Source organism: Aphelocoma coerulescens, chromosome 3, assembly GCF_041296385.1.
Source record: "Aphelocoma coerulescens isolate FSJ_1873_10779 chromosome 3, UR_Acoe_1.0, whole genome shotgun sequence".
NCBI lineage: Eukaryota > Metazoa > Chordata > Aves > Passeriformes > Corvidae > Aphelocoma > Aphelocoma coerulescens.
The window spans coordinates 52885188-52910491 of record NC_091016.1 but is presented as its reverse complement, the minus strand read 5'-3'; the positions used below and the strand labels follow the sequence as shown (position 1 = coordinate 52910491).

General features: G+C 50.8%; 1 protein-coding gene and 2 long non-coding RNA genes across 3 annotated transcripts; 2 read left to right on the top strand and 1 right to left on the bottom strand.

Moving 5' to 3' along the window:
• The first annotated feature begins 928 nt into the window (after positions 1–928).
• LOC138108126 (uncharacterized) lies at positions 929–12637 on the top strand. Its single transcript, XR_011149874.1, has 3 exons — positions 929–1176; positions 3715–4383; positions 12568–12637. It is a non-coding gene; the product is annotated as an uncharacterized lncRNA (long non-coding RNA).
• A 208-nt stretch (positions 12638–12845) lies between these two features.
• LOC138108125 (uncharacterized) lies at positions 12846–14509 on the bottom strand. Its single transcript, XR_011149873.1, has 3 exons — positions 13803–14509; positions 13084–13312; positions 12846–12930 (listed from the first exon to the last, which is right to left on the bottom strand). It is a non-coding gene; the product is annotated as an uncharacterized lncRNA (long non-coding RNA).
• A 2303-nt stretch (positions 14510–16812) lies between these two features.
• Positions 16813–18989, top strand: IRF2BP2 (interferon regulatory factor 2 binding protein 2). Its single transcript, XM_069010290.1, has 2 exons — positions 16813–17934; positions 18183–18989. The coding sequence occupies exons 1-2, from the start codon at positions 16908–16910 to the stop codon at positions 18902–18904; spliced, it is 1749 nt and encodes a 582-aa protein (XP_068866391.1). The 5' UTR covers positions 16813–16907; the 3' UTR covers positions 18905–18989.
• The last annotated feature ends 6315 nt before the right edge of the window (positions 18990–25304 follow it).

Here is a 25304-nt window from a genome sequence, read left to right as displayed (position 1 = left end):
GTACAGGATCAGCACTTTGCACCAGGAAGCCACCCTGTTTGTGATATTTCGTTGGAAGCCATAAAGCCAGATTTTTTTCTTCTATCAGTAGCTCACGTGTGCAATGCCTTAACTAAAATGGTTTAACCTCGGCCCTTTGATTACAGCAGCATAACCCCTTCCCACAGGCCAGTCCTCAGCTTTGGGTTAGTCATTGCTTTTGGTTTACACATAGGAATTGTATTTGATGCGGGAGCAGATAAGCAATGCATCTGCTCAGTCATATTTCCCCAGCGTCTCTCCCTTTGTTCTTTCGCCTTTTATCTGCTGAGTTCTCTCTGCAGAGATCCCTGCCCTTGCCCTGCCGCTTTTCCCTTATTTTCTAAGCTTGCCCTTGCCCGCCTCTGCTTCTGCAGGAAAACAACCAGCCACTCGCATTTAGCAATGCCCTCGCTATTTACTGATGTCAGTTCCCCCGCTCAGAATTAATTTCCCCTTTGTTTGCCTTAGCTAGAAAGGGCTGTGAAATTTGCAACAGCTTCTCCCTAAATGAGAATAGGGAAGAGAGAAACTCTGCATCCCTGCACGTGGCAGCGCCGGTCATCCCACGCCGCTCCCTTCCCTGCCCGCAGCTCTCCCACACTCGAGGTAGGGGTGTGCGATGGGGCGTGCTGTGCATGCTGAGTCACCGCCTGGGGTTAACACACCGGCCTTGCTACAGCAAAGACCCATTAGTGGAACAAAAGCGATGCTGACAGTTCCCAGTGCACAGCTAACGCTGATTAAAGGCCAGCTTGTGTCTCCGGGGGAGGAGGGCAAGAAGGGTGCCCGGGGCAGCCGCAGCGCTGACTCAGCCAGAATTGCCCCCCTCAGCCCTTCTGTGGGTACACGGAAGCTTCCTTGGCACCTGTGCCAGTCCTACGGCATGTAGGTCTGGTGCCTTCAGGAGCAGCCCCAGGATGGGCTGGAGCTGGACAAGACGAGGCAGGCAGGGAAAGAGATGCTCCTGCCCATGCTGCGCACAGCAGGTGTCCCAGCTGGGACACATTTGCTTGCTGGAGTAGTCTGCAAAAGAAGTTGCTATAGGCATGAATATTTAAATTTCCTTCCAATGGGTCTCAAGCCAAATTCCACATCTCAGTTCCAGGGTGAATCAGGATGATCAGACACGCTGCTTCACAGAAAAGAAATGTAGAGGTAAGACCAAATGCCAATGCCTTCCTCCAGAGGGGACGGAGTGCCTGGCCACTGCAGATGTGATGCTATTCTAGCTACTAATTCAGCAGAAAGGGAGGAGGAATCATAGCCCTGCAGGCTATTGGGTTTTTTTCATCTTTGCTTGGAGGGCTTACCTGGCAAAGATGTTCCCTAAGGTCAGCAAGTTAGAGAACAGTGTCTGTTGAACAGACAACCTGTGACTCTTTTGCAAAGCTCCTCTGCTGGGTGAGCATGACTTGTCTCTGTGAAATACTGCTATTCCCTTGGGAATATGTGCTCTGAGAATGGGGCAGGAAAGAAAGAGGCAGCTAGACCTTCCCACCAGATCCCTGGGATCTGCTTAAAAAAGGGCAGGGAAGTGTGTTTAAATTTCCTTTTCTTTTTCTCTGGGCCAGCTATACTGGTCCTGGGCCCTAGCTGGATGGCATCAGCCAGACTGTATGCCTGGGTAGTGCATCCTGGGATAAGTATCCCAGTGTGGGGTCCTCCAGCATTGCCCAGCACCTCCCTCCCCCCTGGCAGGACTGCACTGCTGCAGCTGGTCTCTTCAGGTGCATTAGCACCAGTGCTGGCTTTCCAGAGCAGCCTTCCCCAAGCCACAGTTTGCTTTGGTTGTGCCTCAGCTCAGCAGCCCTGCAGCAGGCAGCAGAAGCGTGACGTGCAGACAGGCTTCAGCAAGCCGTGCCTGACACTAGATCCAATGCCTGGAGAAAAATGTCCTAATCCTGCCAGGTTTGCTCCTTACTGGCACCCACGTGAGCTAATCCTTCCCAGTGTGTACCCAACCCTCCCATTTCCTTCCCTGGGAAAGCTGTCAGCCTTCTTACCTGGCAGCATTGCACTGGGCGGCGGAGCTGCCACCCATGGGGAGACCGGGAGCCACCCCTGCCATGACCTGGGCTTCCAGGCTGCGGAGACGGGCCAGCACCAGGGGCTGCCCTGGCTCACACCTCAGCGGCTTCCTCTGCAAACCTAACAGACGCTCACAGCAAAGAAACAGAAACCAAACCAGAAAAATGAGGCATCTGCAGAAATGCTTTATTGGTGGACTGTTGCTGGGTACTGCTGGTTCTGTTGGGGCTCCCTGTTCCTGTCGGGATCTACCTTTGCTGCTGTTTGCAGCCTCCTCAAGCTGCCTCTCCAGCACGAAAGCACACAGCGATCACGGTGGTGATCCCTGGGGATATTACTGCACGATGGGAAAAGCAGCTGCAACAGTGGTTGGGCGTGATGCTGAAGAAGTCATCTTCCTACTGTGTCCTTAATACAAATACTCTTATGGAAAATGAATCAGCCCTCTTTGGGCTTTTTTCCAGAGGCCCTTCTGACTAATTTTGTCCAAAACAGCCAGGCTGACCCTGCACAGCAGTATGACCGTGGCAGACAGGACCTGCTCACGTTTGGGTGGAGGCAGGGAAAAACTGTTTTGCAGGCCTGCCCAAAAAATCCTCAGGCTGACTCTGCCAAAAACCACACCAAACATATGGTAAATGAAATCGCTGGCAGGGAGCTGGCTTGGACGGCAGGAGTGTTTCAGCACTGTGGACTGCTTGTTAGCTGGCCTGCATTGTATTTATGCTGCTTTAAGCAGCTCCATATTTAAGGAAGAGAAGGCAAAGGAGAGGGCAATGCCGATTTTTTGGGTGTACTTTTGATGCCTCTCCATGCACATTATTTTTCTGACAATGTTAGTATGGTCACAGTGCTTGTCCCATCCTGTGGTTAAGAGCATACCAGCATCACAGAAGGTTTCACCTCCTCATATGGCAACAGTCTCCTGTGGAAAAGCAGACAGAAGGGTTTTTCTCTCTTGGAACAGGGACTCTGCCTATTTCACCATATGAGTGTCCTGCACATTTCATGGAGCTGATGAAATCACGTACAGATGGGATCCATCTTAACAAAGGCTCTTATTCACAGGGCAGGTTTCTCTGTGGCATATCTTGGGCCGTATCCCAGCTTGCACAGCCATATCAACCAAATGCATCCACAGAGCCAGGCAAATTTCTGAGAGGATACCAGATGCAGAGATGCTGTGCACCTACTGCTGTGAGCAGCGTGACTTACTTGTGCAGCGGTTTGGCCCCTCTGGAAATCTGAGCCTTGGAGTCATGGCAATAAACACACCATTCCTCACATGACAGCCTTTAAAAGGATTCAGATACCAGATACCATTTCCAGGATGCTGCCAGGTGCTGTGGAGAAAGCATGGCAGAGCAGCAAGATCATAAGAAAGAGGTGCCTGATGTCTTCTAAAATTTGACAGGCTGCCGTAAGAACAGCTTTGGTGGCTACAGCTACTAAAGGAGGATGAAAATAGAGCAGACAAATAGCAGTTCCTTTTCTTGAGTCTGGGGTGTCATTTTTCCTCCTGGAGCTAGAGTGATGGAGTGCCAGGGCCAGAGCTCACCTCCACCTTCATGGGCAGTTTACCACCACCCCTTTGCATGCTGTGGCTTGGAGCTCAACCATTCCCCAGCCCTACCCCATCTCTTAGCTTCTCCTATCTCTCTGCAGGCTATGGAATCCTGACCATTGCACTGGCAAGGGGCCTTTTCAAGAGAAGGCAGGGGGACAGACACTTCAGAGCTACTGTTCTGCTCCTGACTCCATGGGCACACCTTTCTGAGGCTGAGTGATCATCTAAGTCAACGGGATGACCAAATCCCACATAATCTGTTTGTTCAATAACCCGATCTGGACAAGGAAAATCAAAGTTTCAGAGCAAACTTTTGGGCACAATCCAGCCCAAACAGGCATCAATAAACCCTTCCCCCTGCTTTTCCTTTCTTGATGTGCATTCAGCACTCAGCAGTACCTTAGAAACATCTCACTATCTGTCTATGCTCAAAAGGACAAAAAACAACAACAAGAGGAAATATATAGAGGGATGACTTAATAGAGTTTGGAAATTGCTTCCCATACGAAACACTCCTTTAGTCACAGGCACAAAAAAGCATCAAAATTCCCTGCCTCTAATGTAAACAACAGAAAGAAAAAGTCATCTGGAAGGACAAGATGATTCATACTGAGGACCTGACTCGTAATATTCATCAGTGTTGAAATTGCCTCTGGAAGATGACTGCATGTGAAAGCAGCACCAGCGAAATCCCAGCTTCTGCCACGAGAAGTATCATTAGCAGCGAAGTGGTGTGGTGAGACTCCAGTGGCACAACCCTTGCTCGGGTGAGTAATCGTGAGCCATCCGACCAGTCCCAGCTAAAACAGCATTGTCATTCAGGTAAAACTGCTTTACGTAAGGGCACCTGCAGCAGACTGGAGCACGCTCAGGCTTTGCAGCCCTCTTCAACAGCAAAATAGAAGGGTTTTTTCTTGGCCTTGCAAAAATTCCTGCTGAGGGCTTCCTTATAAAGATGCTGCTCAAGCTGAATGCTTGAGAAAGACTGGAAAATTTGGCCAGTCTTTTCCTTTATGTTAATTACCCTGAGCCAAGCAGTAACAGGGCAAAAAAGGCCATGCTGACTTTATGCATTGTTAGGAGATACCTTCCCCTGCACATTTGAATCTGTTTACTTAATCTTCCAGGCCTTTATCCATGAATATTAAATTCCTTGATCACTATGCATTAGGAGTCATCTTCACACCATCTGTTTGTATTTGTCATCTAACCCTTGTAAATAATAAAATGTACTTTTTGTTCTCAAGTTCACGGATCCTAGCAGGAGAGCAATTACTGTTGAGGAGAAGTACTGTGTGAAACTACTGGCAGTGACAGGACTCTTCTTTAGCCCCCCATCTTGCCACTATACCGTAATTAAATGAAGGCCAGGATCTGGCCCAAAGAGCGATGCTTAGCTTCCATGGTTTCTTTGAAGGGCCAGAAGAGATGATGGAGGGCTCTACATCTCTGAAAGTGATGCAGGCACTCTTGCCTATGCTTCTAAAAGAAGGCAATGTCAGAAGAGAAGGCTGCACTTCAGGGGAGCAGCCTTTCTGAAAGGCATGCCAACAAGAACCAGCTGCTCTGCTCAGGCAAAAATGTAACTGGGGTTGGCAGGAATGGCTGTGGCTGTTTAACGGGGTGGCCTGGGCAGCTGGCCCGGGCAAACTGCTGAAGAGGTACTGGCAGGGAAGAAACATCTGAGGAAGAAACAGGTAAATGAGCAGATACACAATGTTTCTCTCACACCTGGGAGTGCCATTAAAGAAGTGAAATTGTCACCCATCAGCTGAGAGGTAAAGTTCAGAGAAGGCTAGGCAAATATCAAGGGAAACAGTGATAAAGTGCAGTTGTTACAATATGAAATTAATCCTTAGAGGGAGCCCTGCCTGAAAATTTGATTAGATCATGCAATGAGAACAGCCTTGACACACATTACCAAGGTTCAATTTCAACTTTATCAACACAGATAAATGTGTGCATCCCTAGGACAGTGGACCCACGAGTAAGAAAAAACGTGTCATGGCTGAAGACCTCTGTGGACAACAAAAGCTGGCTGGTGAGCACACCTCATGGGCACAGTGCCTTGGGGAGCCAGTCAGAGACATACTTTGCAGCACACTCACAATGATTTACATCCCCTAAGGATTTGTCTCTCTGTGCTCCTATAAATTATCCTATATGCCAGGCAACTATCAATAAGCACTCAAATTGTTACCGTCTAGTTAAAACCTAATGTAGTTGGTTAAAGAAGGGATCATTTAGGGGATTAAATGGAATCATACTATTTTTATCTGACATGTTGGTAGCAACAAATTTAGGTAAGAGAATGGTTGTCAAATATTTGTTTAACTGGAAGAGTTATCTGGGCTTGGACAAGATACCACTTGCCACTGTGCTCAACCTTGCAAACATCCCACACCAGGAGGTTACCAATTAAGTGAAAGACAATATAACTTGTTAATTGTTAGAGCATTATGACCTTAGACTTTGCCCAGGTATTTAATAACACCATCTGCTGTCTAGGTCTGCAATACTATTTTTTTTACATGAGGATTACTTTTCTTTCTCCATGAAAAAGGTTGCAATAACAGCGCTAAATGAGAGCAGAGCAGCATGGTATTTAAACCCAACTGTCCAAGTCAAGTATACAGGAGGTACAGCTCACCCAAAATATCCCAGATGCATTGTCTTGAAGCTGGAAATCTTGATGTGCTGGAGGCTGAGGGCTTGTGATCGAGCCTTGTGGACTGCACTTGGGAAAAACCTTGTCTTGCCTGAGAACAAGCTGGGAGTGAAATGCACTCTGGTGCAGGCTGCCAGTCACTTTGCTCTTTCTGTCACCTTTGCTGTTTCCTTCACCAAAACAACAGCAATGGTCCAAAGGCCACCATTTAGGAATCACTGTGCCTTCAGATCTTTTTCTCTTTGATAACATGCTTTTAAAGCATGTGCATTTAACATCAAGTAAGCACATTTATCAGGTTTTCCAATCCTCTTCTTGCTGACAGTGATGTGATTTTTTTGCTTTGGCTTCTTAGGGAATTTAGGGGAGGGAAGAAAAGAGTGAATTTCTCTCAGCTGGTGTCTTCTGGCCAGTGTTTCCATGGGGTTTCATGTAAAGCCATTCCCAGTGCACTGGAAACCTGAACCTACTGGATTCGGTGACAAAAGTCCTAACAACTGAGATGAGCCAGTTTCTCACTCTGGAATGTTGTAATTTTTGTGCAAATAGTCTTTTCCTCCAAATAAAGAGAAGCTGAAACCTGGTAGCTGGTGAGCTGCCAGAGGAAGGAGGAAGCATTAGAGGTGTGAACACCAAAGTGCTCCAAAAAACAAGGCCAAGAGAAAGAGCCCAGAGCGTACTTTAAATTTAAAAGTGCACATTTGTAATGTTTTGGGTTTTTTTAATCTTTTTATTTTGCTTACTGCTTATTGGTGTATGTTTGAGGAATAAAACAATCATGAATCCTCCACACTCCCCAGCTTAATTCCTATATGAGACCTAGGAGGTGGAGAGCTTTACTTGGCACTCTGTTGCAAGAAAGAGGTCAAATATGAAACTGAACATATGAATGTAATTAGGAGGGTATGTAAAATATGGGGGCTGGATGTCTTAACAGTGTCCGAAGCAGGCATGTCTTGACATGCCATTGGTTGAAAAGGATTTTAAGTATTCCAGTCTGTCGGACAGTGTATCTGATTACATCTGAAAAGAGTTTCTTAGTCTTTTGCTCATACGATTTTTCTTATATTTCAAGTGGAGAAGTTTGATTCTGAAAGCCTAGTGTGCAGAAACATTCACATCTTTTTGAAGTACGTGAAACAATATCTTTTTATTATCAATGCTAGTTCTGGAAGAAGATGTGAAAAAGTCCAGATTCTTCCCACTTGCCCTGTATCCATTCTGAGGCAAAGAAAGTTCTAAGGACATTTATGTATGCTACCTGGAGATGCATATAGCAGACTGTGATGGGATTTTTTATCTATTTGTAAACAGAGAAACTGGTATTTTCATATCATATACAGTTGAGTAGAATTTCTTGCTGTTATTTCACAAATTACAAAGGAATGGCTAAAATCTGTGCCAAAAGTATGCACAAAAATCTATCTCTAGTCTTTGCCTGTGATTTACATTTTCTTTTAAACCTTTCCAAGTGAAGCAGTAGGCAAAACCCCCGGCAACTAGAAGCATGTGCAAGGATGCAGAAAGCTTTAGAATATGTTTCCACACCCTGCTGACCTATTCATCAAAAAGTCTGCCAAAACACGTAACTCTTAGTCTAAAACAAAATTCACAAGAAAGGGGCTCTCTTGCATTAACCTACTTCTTTCCAGGTTGTGTGCAACTGCAGAATCTCCCAGAGGAAGAGGAGCTGAGCCCATTATGTGACTTTCCTGTCCTCCCTAGTTTTCCCAGCTCCTTGGCATAGGGGGACACTGGCAGGAGTGACCCTCCTTCAGCTCTGATGGTGGGCCAGGCTGGGACTCTGAGCTAAGCCAAGCAGAGGCAGGAGTGAGCTGTCAGCTGCAGGACTGATTGACCTCACGTTAAGCGGTGCAGTGCATCATCACCTCAGGCCAAATGCCGCTCTAGTGAAAATTCAGTGTCTTAGCAGAGCTACCCTATGATTGCCCTGTGATCATTGGCTTACTGAGGCTGGGAGTGGTGAGTGATACTAGGTTTAGATGTGCCTGACTTCTTTTCCCAGCTCTCTCTCCATTTGAATCACCATCCTGGTTTATGAGCATGGTGCACTCCTAGGATGAGGTTCTCACAATCCCAAAGAGCATCTGTGGGGCCATAAACTTGGCAGCAATGGCTTCAAATGGACAGTAGGCCCCCTTACTGAAGTAGACAAGGGAGTATCTTCCTCACCTCATACCTACATTGCATGTACCAATTTTTGAGATTTTAATACAAGCTCCCATTTTATTTACACACACACACACACACGTTTTTTATTCTAGTTTTGTACCCATTAGACATAGGGCCGATAAGAACAACAAAGGAAAAATCATGCTGATTGGTAAATTTTTTTTTAGAGCTACTGAGTGATAAGGACACCCCTCTGCAGTGGAGAAGTCCTGTTCAGGGATTTCCCCACATTATCATTACTGGTGATGGAGGCAGGGTTGTCATCTTGCTCTACAGAATAAGGAGCCCAGCCTTTAAGCTCCTCAGGTCCTGGCAGGAAATCAGACCCATCTCCAGAGTGGCCCTGCGCCCCTGGGAAGCCCTGCTGGTCCATGTGTCCCTCCCTCCTCCTCAGTGTGCACTCTGGCAGCATGGGGAGGGTTGTCACAGCTGTTGATGGGTGATGGGAGGACACCTGTAGGTGCAGCATGAGGGGCTTCTGCAGCAGCTCCAAAGTGATGCTGCTGCTGAGGTCCCTTCCCAGCCACCCACCCTGACCTGCTCCCTTTTGCCCCAGAAGCACCCCTGGCACAGCAGGATGGTGGCACCGTGGCAGGTTGCACTGCAGCTGTTTGGTGCTGCCAGATTTGCTCCAGCAGCCACACAACCAAAATGCCAAGGGCAGAACTGAGAGCTGGGGTGGGGGAGAGTGGGACCACTTCTTCTGCTGACAGCACTAGCTCATTGTGCCTACCAAAGCAGAGCTGCAGGTGTGCTGCATGCTCTCCTCTGGTAGCTCATGCAGCTCACGCCCAAGGCCATCTGGATCAAAGACAGGATGAGACAGTGCTCCGGAAACCAGGGCCAAGCTCCTCTCTTCAGCATGGTGCTCTGGGGTGGTGATTTGGTCTGCTATTATGTAAGACTTAACAAAAGCTGTATAACAAAACTATTTTAAGTAAGAATGTTAATTGAAGGCTGAGTCAGGCTGCAGCTAAAGCAGAGATGTTTTTGAGAGGCTTGTACTCTTTTTCATTTGGTCTGTATTTTTTCCACTTAATTACAATGTGTGTGGAACAGCAGTTAGCAATAATAGTAACTGGCAAAGGGAAAATGGATGATCAAAAATGATCGTCCTCTTGCCTCTGGATCAGCCACTGAAACCCATCCCAGATCTGCAATATTCAAAAGTCATTCACCTCTGAGGCTGCATGAGGCATACGGAAGTGCAAGCAGACCATGAAGCAAAGAGGCAGCTGCTTGGTGCTCCTTATCATGATGGACTGCATGTGGAAACTGGTGAGACGTGTTAGGGGGAGGCTTGTCGAGGTATGCCTGTCTGACACCTTCCAAGAGCACATACAAGACCCTTGAATCAGCAGCAAGTGCAGCCGTGCAAGCGGCCCCTGCAGCTGCCCCAGCAAGCTCACTGGCATGGCCATTCCTCAAGCAAGATGCGAGGTCCTTCGCAGGACCCATTATGGAAATGACTGGTCCTCATCCAGTCCTATTTGGGAGACCAAGCGATATGCAAGTCCCAGCCTTTGGCAAGTACCTTTAATGACTGGAATGTGCAGGAGGAGACTGAGTTTAATTGCCAGTTCCAGCACAGGTCTACCAGTTATTAATGTTGCTGGTGTTCTTTTAATCAACTGTACTTCCTAGCAGGCACCTCCTTCTGGAGCTCAGCATGAGCAGAAGGGATGTGGGTGCCTAGAAATGGGATGTGTATGATTTTTTTGGCTGAAGGTACACATGGACAGAATGAAGTAATGCAATACAACTCTGCTGTTTAAATTTACAAATACATCATTAATGCCTAAACTTGAAAGTATTGCTCCTCAGCATTGCTGCACAGTAGTATACTACTCATATGACAGAATTTACAAGAAGACAAAAATATCCTTTTTTACTTGTTTTTACTTAGCATATTAGACTGCAGTCAGCAAAAAGATAAGGCTATGGGCTGAAGCACAGAGAGGAACATTTCCTCCCTCCTCTGGCTGCCCAGAATGCTCCCTAAGGGGTTTCCAGCAGAGGAGGGGCACTGCCTGAGCATCAGGAGAGAAAGGGAGAGAATGAGAGGAAGTGCTGGGAGGCCAAAACCAAATTTTGTTTGCATTTTGTGTTTTCTCAGATTTGGGCAGACTTCTGTTGACTCTGGTCTCGTAAAATTGAAATAGTATAGCTGCAATGACTAGCAGAAACATGGGCACCCCAACAGTATCTCAGTGTGCCTGGGACAAACCAAGGCTGCAGCCTAATGAACCATTTTGCAACCTTTGCATGCCAATGATCAAAATTCCTCCTGATGGAAGACTGGGCTGTTCAAGGGACTCTCCTGTAGGAGCTGCCCACTGCTCCCTGTATTAGAGTCCTTCCCCTAAAGAGCAACCCCCTTGAGGTGGGGGGGATAGGGGAGCATAGGAAGGGTACCAGCATAGTGCATCTCACTGCCAAGCTAGGTGGGCATGTCTGGTTTGCTACCCAGTGTTTGGTAGCTATACAATCCTAGCAATTGCTAGGGAATCAGAGAGGGAATCCATCTCCCCTTTTGTCTCCCCCAACTGTTTTTGAACTAGCTGATCTATGTGGAGGCCAAACCCATTGGCACCTGCACCCCAAAGCCCCCAGCCCCTCCAGGTGTCTGTGCCCTGCAGGGAGGACAACTGTTGCTGTGTGAGTAGAAAAATGGGATTGCGAAATGGCCGGCGCTGCCAGGAAGCCCAGAGATCAGCAGCAGCACTGTCTCCCTTCAGCTGGGCTGCCTGCCCCACTGGTGGTGGTCCTGTCCTGCCCCAAACTGTGGGGCCACCAGCCATCGAGGCAGGGAGGCTTTTGGGACGGCGAGTTCTTCTGGCAGGCCCAGGAGGTGATTTGCCAGCTGGAGCTGTCAGCAAGCGCCAGTTTGCTGCTTCAGGGGGATGTTTGGGTAATGCAGGAACTCCCATGTTGGAAACAGCATTAATAGCCCTGGCCCACACTTTGAGAAGGTCTGGTCCTCGGTTTTGACTTTTATTTTGTGTGAGGACCCTACTGCCAACTCCCACAAGCAGGGAAAAAGCATTTCCCAGCCTGAACTCCCCAGCCCATCTGAGAAAGCCCTTGGCGCAGCCTCCTTGGGACTCCTCTTTGTGCTTTGCTCAGGCACAGCAGCACTTCACACATGCACAAGGGGAAGCTCTGCCCCTCTGCAGCTATTTCGGGGCTCTGCAAGCTGCATCGACATGGGCTCAGGGGAATGAAGCACAGACAAGGAATACAACTATCCAGGAGCCTAAAAAGAAGGAGCTTTAAAGCCCTCTGTAATTTTTTCAACAGACGATCTGTTTCTGCTCTTATTTTGTAACGTTTCCTGTGGAGTCCTCGCCTCTGTCCAATTTTCTGAGGGTATTTGGAAGTCTGTCGACTCCCGCACAGAAGGCAGGGAGCAGAGCCAGCGCGGTGTCACGGAGGGGTCACTGCTTCCTGGGCTTCCTGTTTATTTTGGGAAGGGGTCACCCGGCCAGCCGGCCGCTCTGCCTGAGCCCCGGGAAGCCCCCGGCCACCACATTCCTGCCCCCCTCGCCCGTGGCTGCAGACAATTGCTGACTGTGGCTCGAAATGCAGAGCACCAAGGCGGGGTGTAAATGGGATAACCCGACATGCCTATTTACTCAGCCTGGGGATAAGGGGCGGAAGCTTTTCCACATCAATTGTCCTTTCTTCTGGTATCTGGAAGTGTCTCTCTGAAGTTTTTCGTTCTCTTCGGAGGGTAGTAACCTCTGAATTTCTCAAGTATTTCATGATCTTTTCCTTGCTGCTTTTTTTCTACTTCTACTTGAAAAGAGGGCATAAAGTCAACTGCACTGTTAAAAACAGAATTGTCTCCTTTTTTAAAGAAAGCATGCAAATTTTGCTCCAAACTGCCTAAAGCAGAGCCCACCAATGGAGCAGAAGCTGTAGCACCCAGGCTCTTGCTCACAGTGCGAGTCCTTGGTAACTAGCCGTGCCCAAGCTGTCTACAGCAAAGCACTAGAACAGAATAGCAGCACACATCACATCTCCGTATTTCGTGACACATCTGTGAATTAATGGTAAACGATTGTCCTGTTGCTGTTTCCTTTTCTAGGCAGGCTCTGCTTAGGTACCTCGCAGCTCTTCAGAAGTTAACACCAAACAGCAGCATTCAATGCAGTTGTCTTCAAGGAGTTAATAAAAGGCCCCATGTATGGCAAATATCAGACAGAGTAGGTGCTCGAGTCCCTCTCAATCCTCTGGCACATCCTGCATCACATTGAGCTAGTGCAGTGACCTCTCTCCGGCCTCAGTGGAATATTTTTGTGCCAGTGGCTCTGTCAACTCCTGCCATCAGCAGTCAGCTCCAGGCTGCAGGGCAGCCATCAGCACGCTGCTGACGAGCAGCTCTCGGGGAAGCGCGCTCTCATCCTGCAAGCCCATAAGTGCACACAGCTTTACATTCATAGTGATGCTCCTGTGAATAAAGTTGTAACTGGTTGTAAACATCTGCAGGATCCTGTCCAAAGCCTATTTATGTCAACAAGCTGTGCCTGATGACACTCTCATTTGCATCAGTAACTTTTTTTCCCCTATAGCACTAGATTAAACATTGTTGGCCAAGAATCACCTGCATCTGATTAAATCCAAAACTCCAAGGACTATTCCCAGCTTCTCCTCTCCCAGTTCTGGGAGAGCCACCTCCATACTTCATTATGGATCAGTGAAGGAGCGGTGGTAGCACCCTTCAGCATAATTGCCCTTCCTATCTTGGCTCTGACCATTTTGATTACCCATCAGGACTTCAGCCACAACAGAAGGATGCAAATAAGAGCCGTGGTGGAAGTGGTGCTTATCTGCTGGAGAAGGACATGAGACAGTCCTCATTCAGAAGGGAAAGAAGAATGCTGAGGGCAGAGGGGAGCAGGTGAGAAGCACTGGTTTGGACACAGAAGGAAGGGGAAGCCCCATGGGGGATAGGTGAAGTGCAGGTGGGGGTGCAGTTCTGGGACGAGGGTCTGTGTGCAATCACTGCTGCCAGTGCAGAGGATAGGTGGGAAAGGATATAAGACCCTGCAGGAAGGAAGAGAAACACAGCACGATCTCAGTGTGGCTCACTGACAAAAGCAAAAAAACACATGGTGAGAAAGGGCATGGCATTGATGTGGGGGTGGCAAACACAATTCACCTCAAAGAGCTGCCCCACTCCAACCTCTCCTCTCCCCTCCTTCCCTCACCCATGACACTGGGCACACCAGAACAGAACAGAACAAAACAAAAGCCCTCCACACTGTGCTAGACCCTCATCCATGCCACCATGGTGCTCCTTGGTCAGGGACTGCCCCAGACCTTCACAGCCTTGCACCCCGTAAGACATTGTCCAGAGCTCACTGCTCCTATCTATAGCCTTGGTGTGTTGCAGCAAGGGGCGTTTCACAGAGATCGGGCACAAAGGGATGGTTTCTGTTTCAAAAAAGAGAAAAAAAGAACAAGAGACAAATGCATTATTTGTTCAATTCCTGTGCAGTTACTGCTGTAACAGTCAGCAGCTTTGAGCTTTTTTTTTTTGTGATTTGATACATAAACCACATTTCCTATGTAGCACTGCCACTATTTTTTTATCAGCTTTTTGACATTGAGCTTGGTAACATGATTTTGTTGGGTTTTTCCTTTTCCACCAGAATGAATTCAAAGGCAGCAAATGCGGCAAAACCAGAATACTGCTCATCTTGACTTTTCCATGCAGCTAGTTTTCATTAAAAATACAGGAAAATAAATACAGATCACATTTTCTGTCCTGCAGTTAAAAGCCTGCCACAGCTCAAAGCTTTGCTTTCTTCTTACCCTGCAGCCTCACTCAGCTAGCACTCCAGCTCTGCTCATGATCTGAAATGCGCAAACACACTGTTTCTTGGCTTTCCACCAGTATATATAAATATATGTATTTTTTTCCTTCGGAGAACCTGGAGGCTAAAGCAAGAGGGCAAAGGAGTACGTGACTAAAACATCCAAACTTCCTCTTTCATAAGCCATCACATGATGAAGTGCAATTACAATTCCTGCCTTGTCCCTGCCAATTGCAGGCGCATTGCCTCACCCGAGAAACCCGGCTTCTTCTCCCCCCCCCACCCCCCCGTGTGTGTGGAGGCAGCGATCGCTGCAGCCGGCTTGGCGAGGCTCCAGCTTCGGGCTGGAGAAAGAGGGCAGTGGGTGGAAGACGAAAACAAAGATCTGTTTACTTAGCTTGCATGGATAAATCGTCTTTCCAGCCGGGGAGGGGAGGAGGGAAGAGACACAGCTTTAAAGGACTTTGATGCAATGTGAAAGGAGGGCTGCTCGAGAAAAGCGAGCCGATGTTAACCCTTGGCTCTCCGGGAACACGGCGGGGCCACGGCGGAGCCACGGCGGAGCTACCCCCTTCTTGTTCCTGCCCACCGGCCCCAGCCAGCCGCCGCAAGGCTGCTAGGAGCTGTGAAGGCTCCGGGGGCAGCTCCCGAGGTAGCAGCCCTGACCGCCGCAACAACGTGCAGGGCTGGGCTGGGGGCCGGGGCGGGCTTTTATTTCGCTTATGTACAGCCCGGCGCCTCCAGGACGCCCAGCCAGCCATGCAGTTGCAAAGTCACCCAACCTGGCACGGGGGCCGGAGCTGCAGCCAGCTCCAGGAGGAGAAGGAGGCCGGGGTAGGGGGAAGCAAGGGACCCCACGCAGCCCCGGCGCGCACGGGCGGCCACCACACCCAGTCCCTGGCCCCGGCGGGCGGCGCGGGAGCGACCGCGGGGCGAGAGGGGAGCGGCTCTGCCCCCGGTGCCCGCCCGACGCCCCCCGGCAGCCCGGCCGAGCAACAGCAGCGAAGCGACGGCGCTGGTGGCGGGGCCAGCCCCGCAGCGCCGTCGGGCGGCCCCCAGCCGCGGGGAGCCACCTCCCGGCGGCGGCGACGGACGTCAGAGCTTCCCCAGCCCCGGCCGGCCCCCTCCTCCCGCCCTCCTTCCCTCCCTCCCCCGTAACCTACATAACGCCGTGGGAAGGGCGGCTCGAGCACGGCTGTCGAGGGGAGCAGCCTTTGCCGTGTTCACCCTGCACGGGCAAAGGCGTGCAGCCGACCGTACGTACCGGGATGCGCCCGGTGAGGGGTTGCTTCACCTCCCGTGGCACACGAGGAGAGCGAACACCCTCTTTTGCTCCCTCCCTTGCCCCCACCTCGTGTTTCAGTGAGGATGCAGGTGGCGGATAAACGATTCACAGCGTGGAAGGGGGTCGGGGAAACAGGTTTTTCTTTTTTGGGAACGAGACGGCTTTTGCTTAGTCTGTGTGAATTTCACTAATCTGCATTAGAGAACTGCTGGTTTGTGGTTTAAAATGACAGGAAATCTAGAACGTCCTATTTCCTGTGCACAATGACAACAGTTAAGAAAAAAAAAAAAGCTGGGTAATCGTTGTATTTATTGCTAATGGTGCCTCCTGCTCCGGCGGGGAGAACAAAGCCGGGCACTGCTCGGCGGGGCGCCAGCCCCTGCCCGGAGGTGGCGATGACCGGCCCGGCGGGGGGGACCCCGCAGCTGCGGGGCGCGCCCGGAGCGCCGCCCGTGCCCAAGGTCACAGGGCGAGCGGGGCGGGGGACAGGAGGGGGGACACCGAGCCCTGCACTGCGGGAGGCACCCCATGCCCCGCTGCGCCCACGGGTGGGAGGTTTCAGCAAAGCCCCTCGGCGGGGAGGGAAACAGTAATACACCCAACAATCATAAAAATAACATCAGAAAAGAAGGAGGGAGCTGCAGCGCGCCCCCGCCCCTCGCCTTGTCCCTCTCCGTTCCCACAGCCCTCCCCGGGGGCGAGACGGGGCGGGGGCGCGGCGGCCCCCCGGCGGCAGGAGGAACCCCCGGTGCCGCTGGCGGTGCCGGTGGCGGGGGCGCGGGCAGGGGCCGGGGCTGGGATCGCGGCGGCGGCGGGGCGGGGGCGCCCATCGCGCAGGCGCGGCCGGCACTGTCGAAGAATCGAGGCGGCGGCGCGCAGAGGCGGCGGTGGCGGCTGGAGCCCGGCACGGCACGGCGCCGCCGCCAGCCCCGGCCCCGGCCCCGGCCCCCGTGGCAGTCCCCGCCCCGCCCGCCCCGCGCCGCCCCGTAGTAGCCAGAGAGCGGGGGAGCCGTGCGGGCGGCAGCGGCCGCAGCCCTGCGCCAGCCGCGCGGCGGAGATGCGCGTCCCCGCCGCCCTGTGAGCGCCGCCGGCGGAGACGGCGAGGGGAGCGGCGTTCCCCGCAGCGGCTCTGCCTGCCGGGGCGCCCGTCGCGCCCCGCTCCAGCGCACGGAAGAGGAAGGCGAGGGGGAGGGGGCCAGGCGGTCGGTCCCGCTGCGGCCGCGGCTCCCGAGCCTGCCCGTCGGGACTCCGGTGACGAGGGGCGGAGGAAGCAGCGGCCGGAGCCGGAGCGGGGGGCGCTCGCCGCTGCCCCGGGGCCGGGACATGTCGTCGGCGGCGGTGGCGGCTGCTTCTCGCAGGCAGTCGTGCTACCTGTGCGATCTGCCCCGCATGCCCTGGGCCATGATCTGGGACTTCACCGAGCCCGTCTGCCGGGGCTGCGTCAACTACGAGGGCGCCGACCGCGTGGAGTTCGTCATCGACACGGCGCGGCAGCTGAAGCGGGCGCACGGCTGCTTTCCCGAGGGCCGGGCCCCGCCACCGCCCCACGCCAAACAGCCTCCGCTCTCTGCCAAGGAGCTCCTGGCGCAGCAGCAGCAGCTCGGCCACCCCTCGGCGGCGGAGGCGGCGGCGCGGCCCCCGCCGCAGCCCCTGGAGCGCTACTCGCTGGCGGCCGAGCGGCCGCCGCCCCGCCTGGGCGCCGAGTACGGCGGCGGCCGGCAGGTCAACGGGATCCTGGTGCCCAACGGCTTCCCCAAGCCCGAGGAGCCGCCAGAGCTCAACCGGCAGAGCCCGAACCCGCGGCGGACGCACGCCGTGCCGCCCACCCTGGTGCCGCTGGTGAACGGCGCCGGGCTCCCCGCCGCCATCGGCGGTCTGGGCAGCCGCGCCGCCGCCGCGGCCGCCGCCTCGCTGGCCGCCATCTCCGCCGCGCCCGCCCCGATGGCCGTGCCCGTGCCCCAGCAGCCGGCGGCGGCGGCGCAGGCGGCGGGGCAGGCGGCGGGGCAGCCTGGCGAGCTGGGGCACAAGCGCCCCGGCTCTGTCTCCTCCTCCTCCTCGGGTGGCGGCGGCGGCGCGGCGGGGGAGCACGACAGTGGCGCCAAGGAGAAGCGGGGCTCTGCCGAGAGCTTGCCGGCAGCGGCGGCGGAGCTGGCCGCGGAGGGCAAGGGCCGGCCGGGCGCCGAGCAGGAGTGGCTAGCCAAGCCCAAGACAGTGCGGGACACGCTGCTGGCCCTGCACCAGCACGGGGGCCACGCCGTGCCTCCTTTCGACAGCAAATTCAAGAAAGAGCCGGGCATGGCGGGCGGCAGGCTGCTGGGCTACGAGACCAACGGCTCCGTTGCCAAGCCAGGTGAGGAGCCGGGGACCGGGGGTGGCGGGGAGGGGAGGGGAGGGGAGGACGGGGCGGGAAGGGGGGCTCTCCAGGGATGCGGGGCGGGGGATGCCGGGCGGGTTTGGGCGTGCGGGGCGGCGGCCCGGCGGCTTGGGTGGCCGGGTGCCCGGGGGGTGGCCGAGGCCACCCGTTTCCGCGGTTGCTCGGCGATGCATTGTGACTGCGCTGCCTTACCCTCCTCCTTCCCCCCACCTCTGCCTCTACAGGGGCCCGGGCCGCCCGGAAGAGGAAGCCTTCCCCGGAGCCGGAGGGCGAGGCTGGACCCCCGAAGATCAACGGGGAGGTGCAGCCCTGGCTGCCCACCTCGTCGGAAGGGATGAAGCTGCCGCTGACGGCCACCCCCTTCATGTCGCCCCCGCCGCCCACCGCCTCGCCCCACTCCAACCGGACCACGCCGCCCGAGGCGGCACAGAACGGCCAGTCCCCCATGGCTGCCCTCATTCTGGTGGCGGACAATGCCGGGGGCAACCACGCCTCCAAAGACGCCAACCAGGTCCACTCCACCACGCGGAGGAACAGCAGCAGCCCCCCCTCGCCCTCCGCCATGAACCAAAGAAGGCTGGGCCCCGGCAGGGAGGTGCCGGGCCAGGGGGCCAGCGCGGCGGCGGCGGGCGGGCTGGAGCCCGTCCACCCCGCCAGCCTGCCGGACTCGTCCCTCGCCGCCAGCGTCCCGTTGTGTTGTACCCTCTGCCACGAGCGCCTGGAAGACACCCACTTCGTGCAGTGCCCCTCCGTCCCCTCCCACAAGTTCTGCTTCCCCTGCTCCCGGCAGAGCATCAAGCAGCAGGGAGCCAGCGGGGAGGTGTATTGCCCCAGCGGGGAGAAGTGTCCCCTGGTCGGCTCCAACGTCCCCTGGGCCTTCATGCAAGGGGAGATCGCCACCATCCTGGCCGGAGATGTGAAAGTGAAAAAGGAGAGGGACTCGTGACTCGCCTGCGCTCGCCGCCCGACGTCACCTTGAACTCGAACTGCTCGAATTCTGTATATATCTATAAATATATATATATAAATATATATATATCTCCAAGACAAGGGAAATGTAGACTTCATAAACATGGCTGTATAATTTTGATTTTTTTGAATACATTGTGTTTCTATATTTTTTGAAGACAAAAGGTATGTACTTATTATAAAGGCATTTCTTCTAATTCTTCTCCTTTTTTTCTGTTTTGTGTTTTCTTTTTTTCCCTTTTGTTATAGCAACTATTTGTTGTGCTTCCCTGGTGACAGTTACTGTTCAATGTAGGCTGTGACTTGCGCTGCTTTTTTTAGAGAGCACTTGGCAAACCAGAAATGCTTCTAGCTGTATTTGTATGCACTTGTTTCTTCTGTTTTTTCTTTCTTTTCTTTTTTTTTTTAAATGCCAAATACACTTTCTGACATTGTAAAGATTGCCTTACTGTCTGTGATTCCTTATTCCTGGCCCCTGTCCTGTAGAGCTGGTTGCATGCAGGCTTGTTCTGAGGCGGTTGGGGACAAGAGTGGCTAGCCAAGGCAGGCATGCTTTTTGCCATCCTGCTGGCCAGGTGAGCTTAGGGAGCAGGAGGGCTTTCTCCCAGAAGCATATGGCTCGGGTTGCGATGGAAGATCCTCCAGATCCAGTTCCAAACTGCTCACTGTTTCTCAAGGGAAGTTGCCACCAGAGTAGGATGTGGAGAGGTGTCCAAGAGGCGCTGTTGAGTTAGGGATTTCTGGGTTTGTTTTTGGTTTGGTGTTTTGGGTTTTTTTTTTAAGGCAAAGTTGACCGCAGTTCTCGTGATCAGTTGTAAGGTTACAAAACTGCATTTATTCACCAATTGCATACCAGGACGTGGAATTTTGATAACGAATTTAGTTAAATGATTGGCAAAGGTGCCAGTGTAGCACTGTCATTTCTGAAGGTCTTCAGTGTCACTTGTGGGGCTTTTGTGTCTTTGGACAAAGCTGGGGATGTGGGGAAGAGACTTTTTAATTTTACTTTAATTTTCAGATAGTGCATATGGATTTTGATTTTGCTTATCAGTCACCTCTAGTGCTGTTGCTATTGTTACTATCGCTGACCCGGTATTTCCAAGTAGTGGCAGGTACGGTGTGGTACAGTGACAGCAGTGACTGAGGCTGCCAAATTGCCCGCGGGCATATCAGTGACAGCCCAAATGTGGGTGGAGGAAACCTGTAATTTCCTTACTACGTATGCTTGAAACAAACCTACTGCTATTCTTTGAAAATGAAAATATAAGCTGGTTGAAATGAAAGCAATTCGGGCTGCACATAATGGCCCTGGCCCTGCCTTTTAAGCTACTTTGGAGAACTCTTTTGTAGAGCCACTTCTTTTGATCACACTTCTGCATCACCAAGCAGACTTCTCAAATCAATAAATCATTGGTTACTAGAAATAGTTCAAGTCTTATAGTGATGTTTTCGTGCTGTTTGTAGTTCATTGGCAACACTGCAGCTGTATGAGCCCTTCTGTCGAGGTGTTTATAACTCGCTAATATGCGGTTGTTTCTGAGCAAAAGGGTGGCAAGGTCGTCCCTTCCCAGGGACCAGCTAATAAACACTTTCAGTATCGGAAGAGGAGGAGGAAAAATCTGTTCAGCCAACCATAAAATGCAAGAATTTTGGGTGCTTTTTAGTCAACTGTTCTTATTGTGATAATGTTCAAACTGCAATTTAATGCAGAGTAGTATTTTTTTTTTTTTGGAAGACTACTTTTTTAAAGAAAAAGAAATGGTCATTATTAGTATTTGAAGATCAGAACTGCACATGCACAGTAATTTTCTATGAAGTGTTTAATGAGCACACCCACTACATTGTGTTCCATATTACAGGTCAATGTAATATTAGGTAAGACTTGCATGATAAACAAATTCATTGAGTCAATATTACGCTTTAAAACTTATAGTCAAGATTGGTGTCTTATGTAAACACATTTAGCCAATTTGAAGAAAACGCACATTATATATATATACCTATATATATACCTATATATAAAAAAATGCCAACTGTAAAGGATTCTTTGGAACCACTATGATCTGTGTAAATGTGTATTTAGGCACTTTATTAAAAAAAAATGGAATTTGAGCTGATAGATGGTAACAAGTTCTTCAAAGTTGCTTGGCATAATACCTTACATGGGATGAGGTTCGTGTTTTTGATTAAGGTGGTATCCCGATGCTTAAAAAAGAAGCAAAACTGAATTCCAAAGCCTGCCTAAAAAAGCCCCCCCTTTTGTGTCATCAGGTGTCCCAGCTGTGAGCGTGCCGAGGGTGAGACCTGCTCCTGACAAAGTACACCCTTGTTTTGGGGCCGAGGGACATTGGTGCGACTCGGCGGAGAGGCCTGTAAGGAAGCACTCCTTCCTTCTCCTCCTGCCAGCCGCCTGCTCCTGCAGCTCTGTGACTCCTGGAGAGGATGGAAACTCCCCAGCCGGCGATGCCAGGCAGTGGCCCAGAAACAACATAGATGGAAAAGAAATGGCACATGGTGGCTATGCTCACTCAGCTGACTTTCTGCCCCCAGCCAAGTCTAATCTCCACCATGAAACTTCAGAACTGCAAAAGAAAAACAAACAAACAAAAAAAAAAGAAAAGAGAAAAAGAAAAAAAATTGAGGGTGTTCATACATAGCTCATTTTTCTCACATTGAATGTTGCTTTTTCCTTTTGGTTGCTTTGCTCAATTACAATAACGCTCCAGTGGATTCTCCCTTTATTGCTACTTCCTGGGCTACAAGCTTTTTTCCTTTTTTTTTTCTTATTATTTTGAAGTGCTTTAGCTGCAACAGTGCTACTGTTAATATTCCTTTTTAAACTTTTTAAAAGGTGATACTGTAACTTGTGTAGTATTAAAAGTGTTTTAATGAAGAATGTGTGATTATTATATTTTTTTTCCAACCCACTTCCATGCCTTTTTTTTTCAAAGATACTTTTTCCTGGCAGTTCAGCTGCATGGTGCTTTTGTTGATAGCTGCTGAACTAACCTGCTGCCAGTTTGGCATTTTATGTTTTGTTTTTTTTTTTACTTCTGACACTAAGCATAAGGAAACTAGGAACTTTAAATATTTACTCAATTTTTTTATATGTAAAAAAAGAGAAAACTTTAAAAAGCTATAGTTGCCCAAATACAATATTAATTTTTTTTTTAATACTGTCCTGACATTTATTTGTAAACAGACAGCAGGGTGGGACAAGAAGGGATGCGTGGAGCTGGTGGGTGCTGCCCTGTGCCTGGGTCCCAGGGGGTGGGAAAGGTGCCACACAAGGGAGGCTTTGACCGCCTTTGCAGTGGCCTCAGAAAACCTGGTATGTTTGGGAGCTCTCTTTTTAGACGTGCTGTAAACCAGGCCATGGCAACCGCGTGTTTTTATGAACTAGCACTTAGGCAAAGGGTATAAATATATTTGAGAGTGCTCTCTAGTGGCTTGTTCTGTCAACAGAGCCCCTGGATCCTTTCCTTCTGCACCCGGTCCAAGCCCTGCTTGCCTGTCCGTCCAGCTGGCAGGGTGGTGGCTCTCGGTGGGACGGGATGGGACGCTGCTCTGGGGACACCCGGCCACCCGCCTGCCTGCAGTGGGGCACCTGCCCTGCCGATTGCACCCGCTCCATGTGTCCAACTTGCCCCCAAAGTAGCGTGGGACACGCCATGTGCTGTGCAGGGTGCAGGGTGCAGCTGCAGCGCCCACACCAACACAGCCTCTCCGCAGGAGGGAGGAGAAAACACTGGACCGTGTGAAAATTAATGGGACCAGGTTGGCTGAGCTACTTGGAGCCCTGACTCTACTGCTTCACGCTACAGGGTTATGTCCAGTCATTAGGCTTGAAAAGGCTCAGCCCTCAGCATTTCATGCTTCTCCTCCTTGAGCATCTGCATTTAGGTAGCCGCAGCTGCATCTTTTGAAAAATAACTGGAAAAAACCCAAACCCACCACCACCTTTCCTCAAGTGGACTTTTGTCTCTACAGATGCCATAATCCAGCCCAGTATAAACTACCTTCAGTATATGCTCCCATAATGAGACAAACGTAAAAAGAGAAAGAAAAAAGGAAAGAAGGAGAGAGAGAAAAAGAGAGAGAGAGAAAGAAAAAGAATGAAAAAGAAAGAAAGAAAGAAAGAAAGAAAGAAAGAAAGAAAGAAAGAAAGAAAGAAAGAAAGAAAGAAAGAAAGAAAGAAAGAAAGAAAAGAAAGAAAGAAAGAAAGAAAGGAAAAAAAGAAAGAAAAAGAAAGAAAGAAAGAAAGAAAGAAAGAAAGAAAGAAAGAAAGAAAGAAAGAAAGAAAGAAAAAAAGAAAGAAAAGAAAAGAAGGAAAGAAAGAAAGAAAAGAAAAGAAAGAAAGAAGAAAGAAAGAAAGAAAGAAAGAAAGAAAGAAAGAAAGAAAGAGAAAGAAAGAAAGGAAGAAAGAAAGAAAGAAAGAAAGAAAGAAAGAAAGAAAGAAAGAAAGAAAGAAAGAAAGAAAGAAAGAAAGAAAGAAAGAAAGAAAGAAAGAAAAGAAAGAAAGGAAAGAAAGACTAAGAAAAACTGAAAAAGACATTTTTTTTCCCCTATTAAAACAGAAGATGAGCTTGGACAGTGTATGGGTGCATTTCCTGCAGTAGGTGCATTGCAGCCAGTGACCCTTGCCACCTGCCAGGCATGGCCATGGAACAGCCCAGCTGCCTTGCCCTGATCCCATGTAGGCCACCAGTATTCCTGAGTCATCCTCCTTCCCCTGCCCTTTGTTCCCAGGAGCAGTCGCCTTTCCTCTGCCAGGGCCCAAGGTCAGGCAGTGCTTGAAGCAGATGAATGGAGTGCCTGCTTATCCACTTCATCACCCGGAGCTGCTGCACTGCTCCAGAGGTAACTCTTTCACTGCCTCCAGACAGCCTCTGGAGCATGCCATGGGCTTTGAGCATTAAGTGTGGGGTTCAAATTCTAATCATGGAACTCCTTGAAAGGCCGAACTCCCCCTCCTGGGAAAGAAGACACACATCTCCCATAGAAAGCTCCCAAGTGCATGTTAGTGCCCATATGGCTGTCTTGCTGGCTGGCATAGGTACACTGAAGATGGGGTGACAGCTCTGCAGGTATTCTTAGACATATTTCACCTAACTTTGCTTTTCTTTCTGCCACTCCAGAGCTGGTTTTGTAGAGACTGGAATAGAAGAGTACATGGTAAACCCCAAAATGTTGCATCAAGTTGAAACCCCCTATAAAACAAACTTACAGAGAAACCAGGAAGTGCTTCATAGAAGCTTCTGACTGTACTAGGTGTTTCTTCATCTCATCATCTCTGACTCAGCAAGCACCACAAGAAAGATCCCTGCCCATTAGCTCCCATTGCCAGCAGCACTAGGGCAGATGTGAGAACCTGCTCTGCCTGGCACAGGATCCGGCCATGTCCCCATCTCGGGGTCCCTTTGTTTGCCCCCCAGCCTGCTGCCTCCTGCCCTGGTGGTCCCTAGCTGTGGGGTGCCCCCCTCCCATCCTTAGGTGCCCTGTCCAGGGCTGTGGAATGTCCTTTCAGGTGGGGGGCTGTGGCTTCCCTGAGAAATAAGTCCTGGGGAGCCTCCAATTTGGAGGCACCTTGGAGGTGTTCAAGGCCAGGTTAGGGGGGGTTCTGAGCAACCAGATCTAGTGGAACATGTCCCCGCCCATGGCAGGGGGGTTGGAACTGGATGATCTTCAAGGTCCCCTTTCAACCCAAACCATTCTATGAGTCTATGATTTTCAGCTGCTGCCTCTGGGAACGAGTGCATTCACTCTTCACTGCAAGAATGCCAAGTCTGCATTGTCTTTTACCCTCTTTCACCATAAACCACTTATTTCCCCCATCTACTGCCAGCCCAGAGAAGTCCCATGCAGGTTTTTTTTTTTCTTTTTGGCAACCCTTTAAAAACAAACAGGAGATAAGTACACAGAGATAAAATGGGTTGTTGGTTCACTAGGTTGCTTCCTTGCGGTGGCAGCAAGTCCAGCCGTTCCCACACTGCTGGGTGGGAGTGGCAGGCTGCTGGTGGGGAAGTGTGCACATGGAGAGCTTCAGGAGTGCCCCAGATGCAATGGGGGCCTCACCCTGCCACCCACTCAGCCAGGGGCACAAGAAAGCAACTGAACCTTCCCCTTCTTCCTCACATGGTTTTGGGGTTTTTCTTCTTCTTTTTGCATCTTTACGAGCTGAAGGAGGCCTGATTTTTTTGGAGAGGGAGGCAGTTTGCATAGATACCCTTAATTTTTTTCAACCATAAATCCATGTTTTCTCCAACCATTTTCTAATCCTTTTTTATAGGTGTGTCATATTCTCCAACTGTATTTAGAAAGGGACTTACAGATATTAGACAACAACTGCATAACAGATGAGGCATTTAATTTTGTCC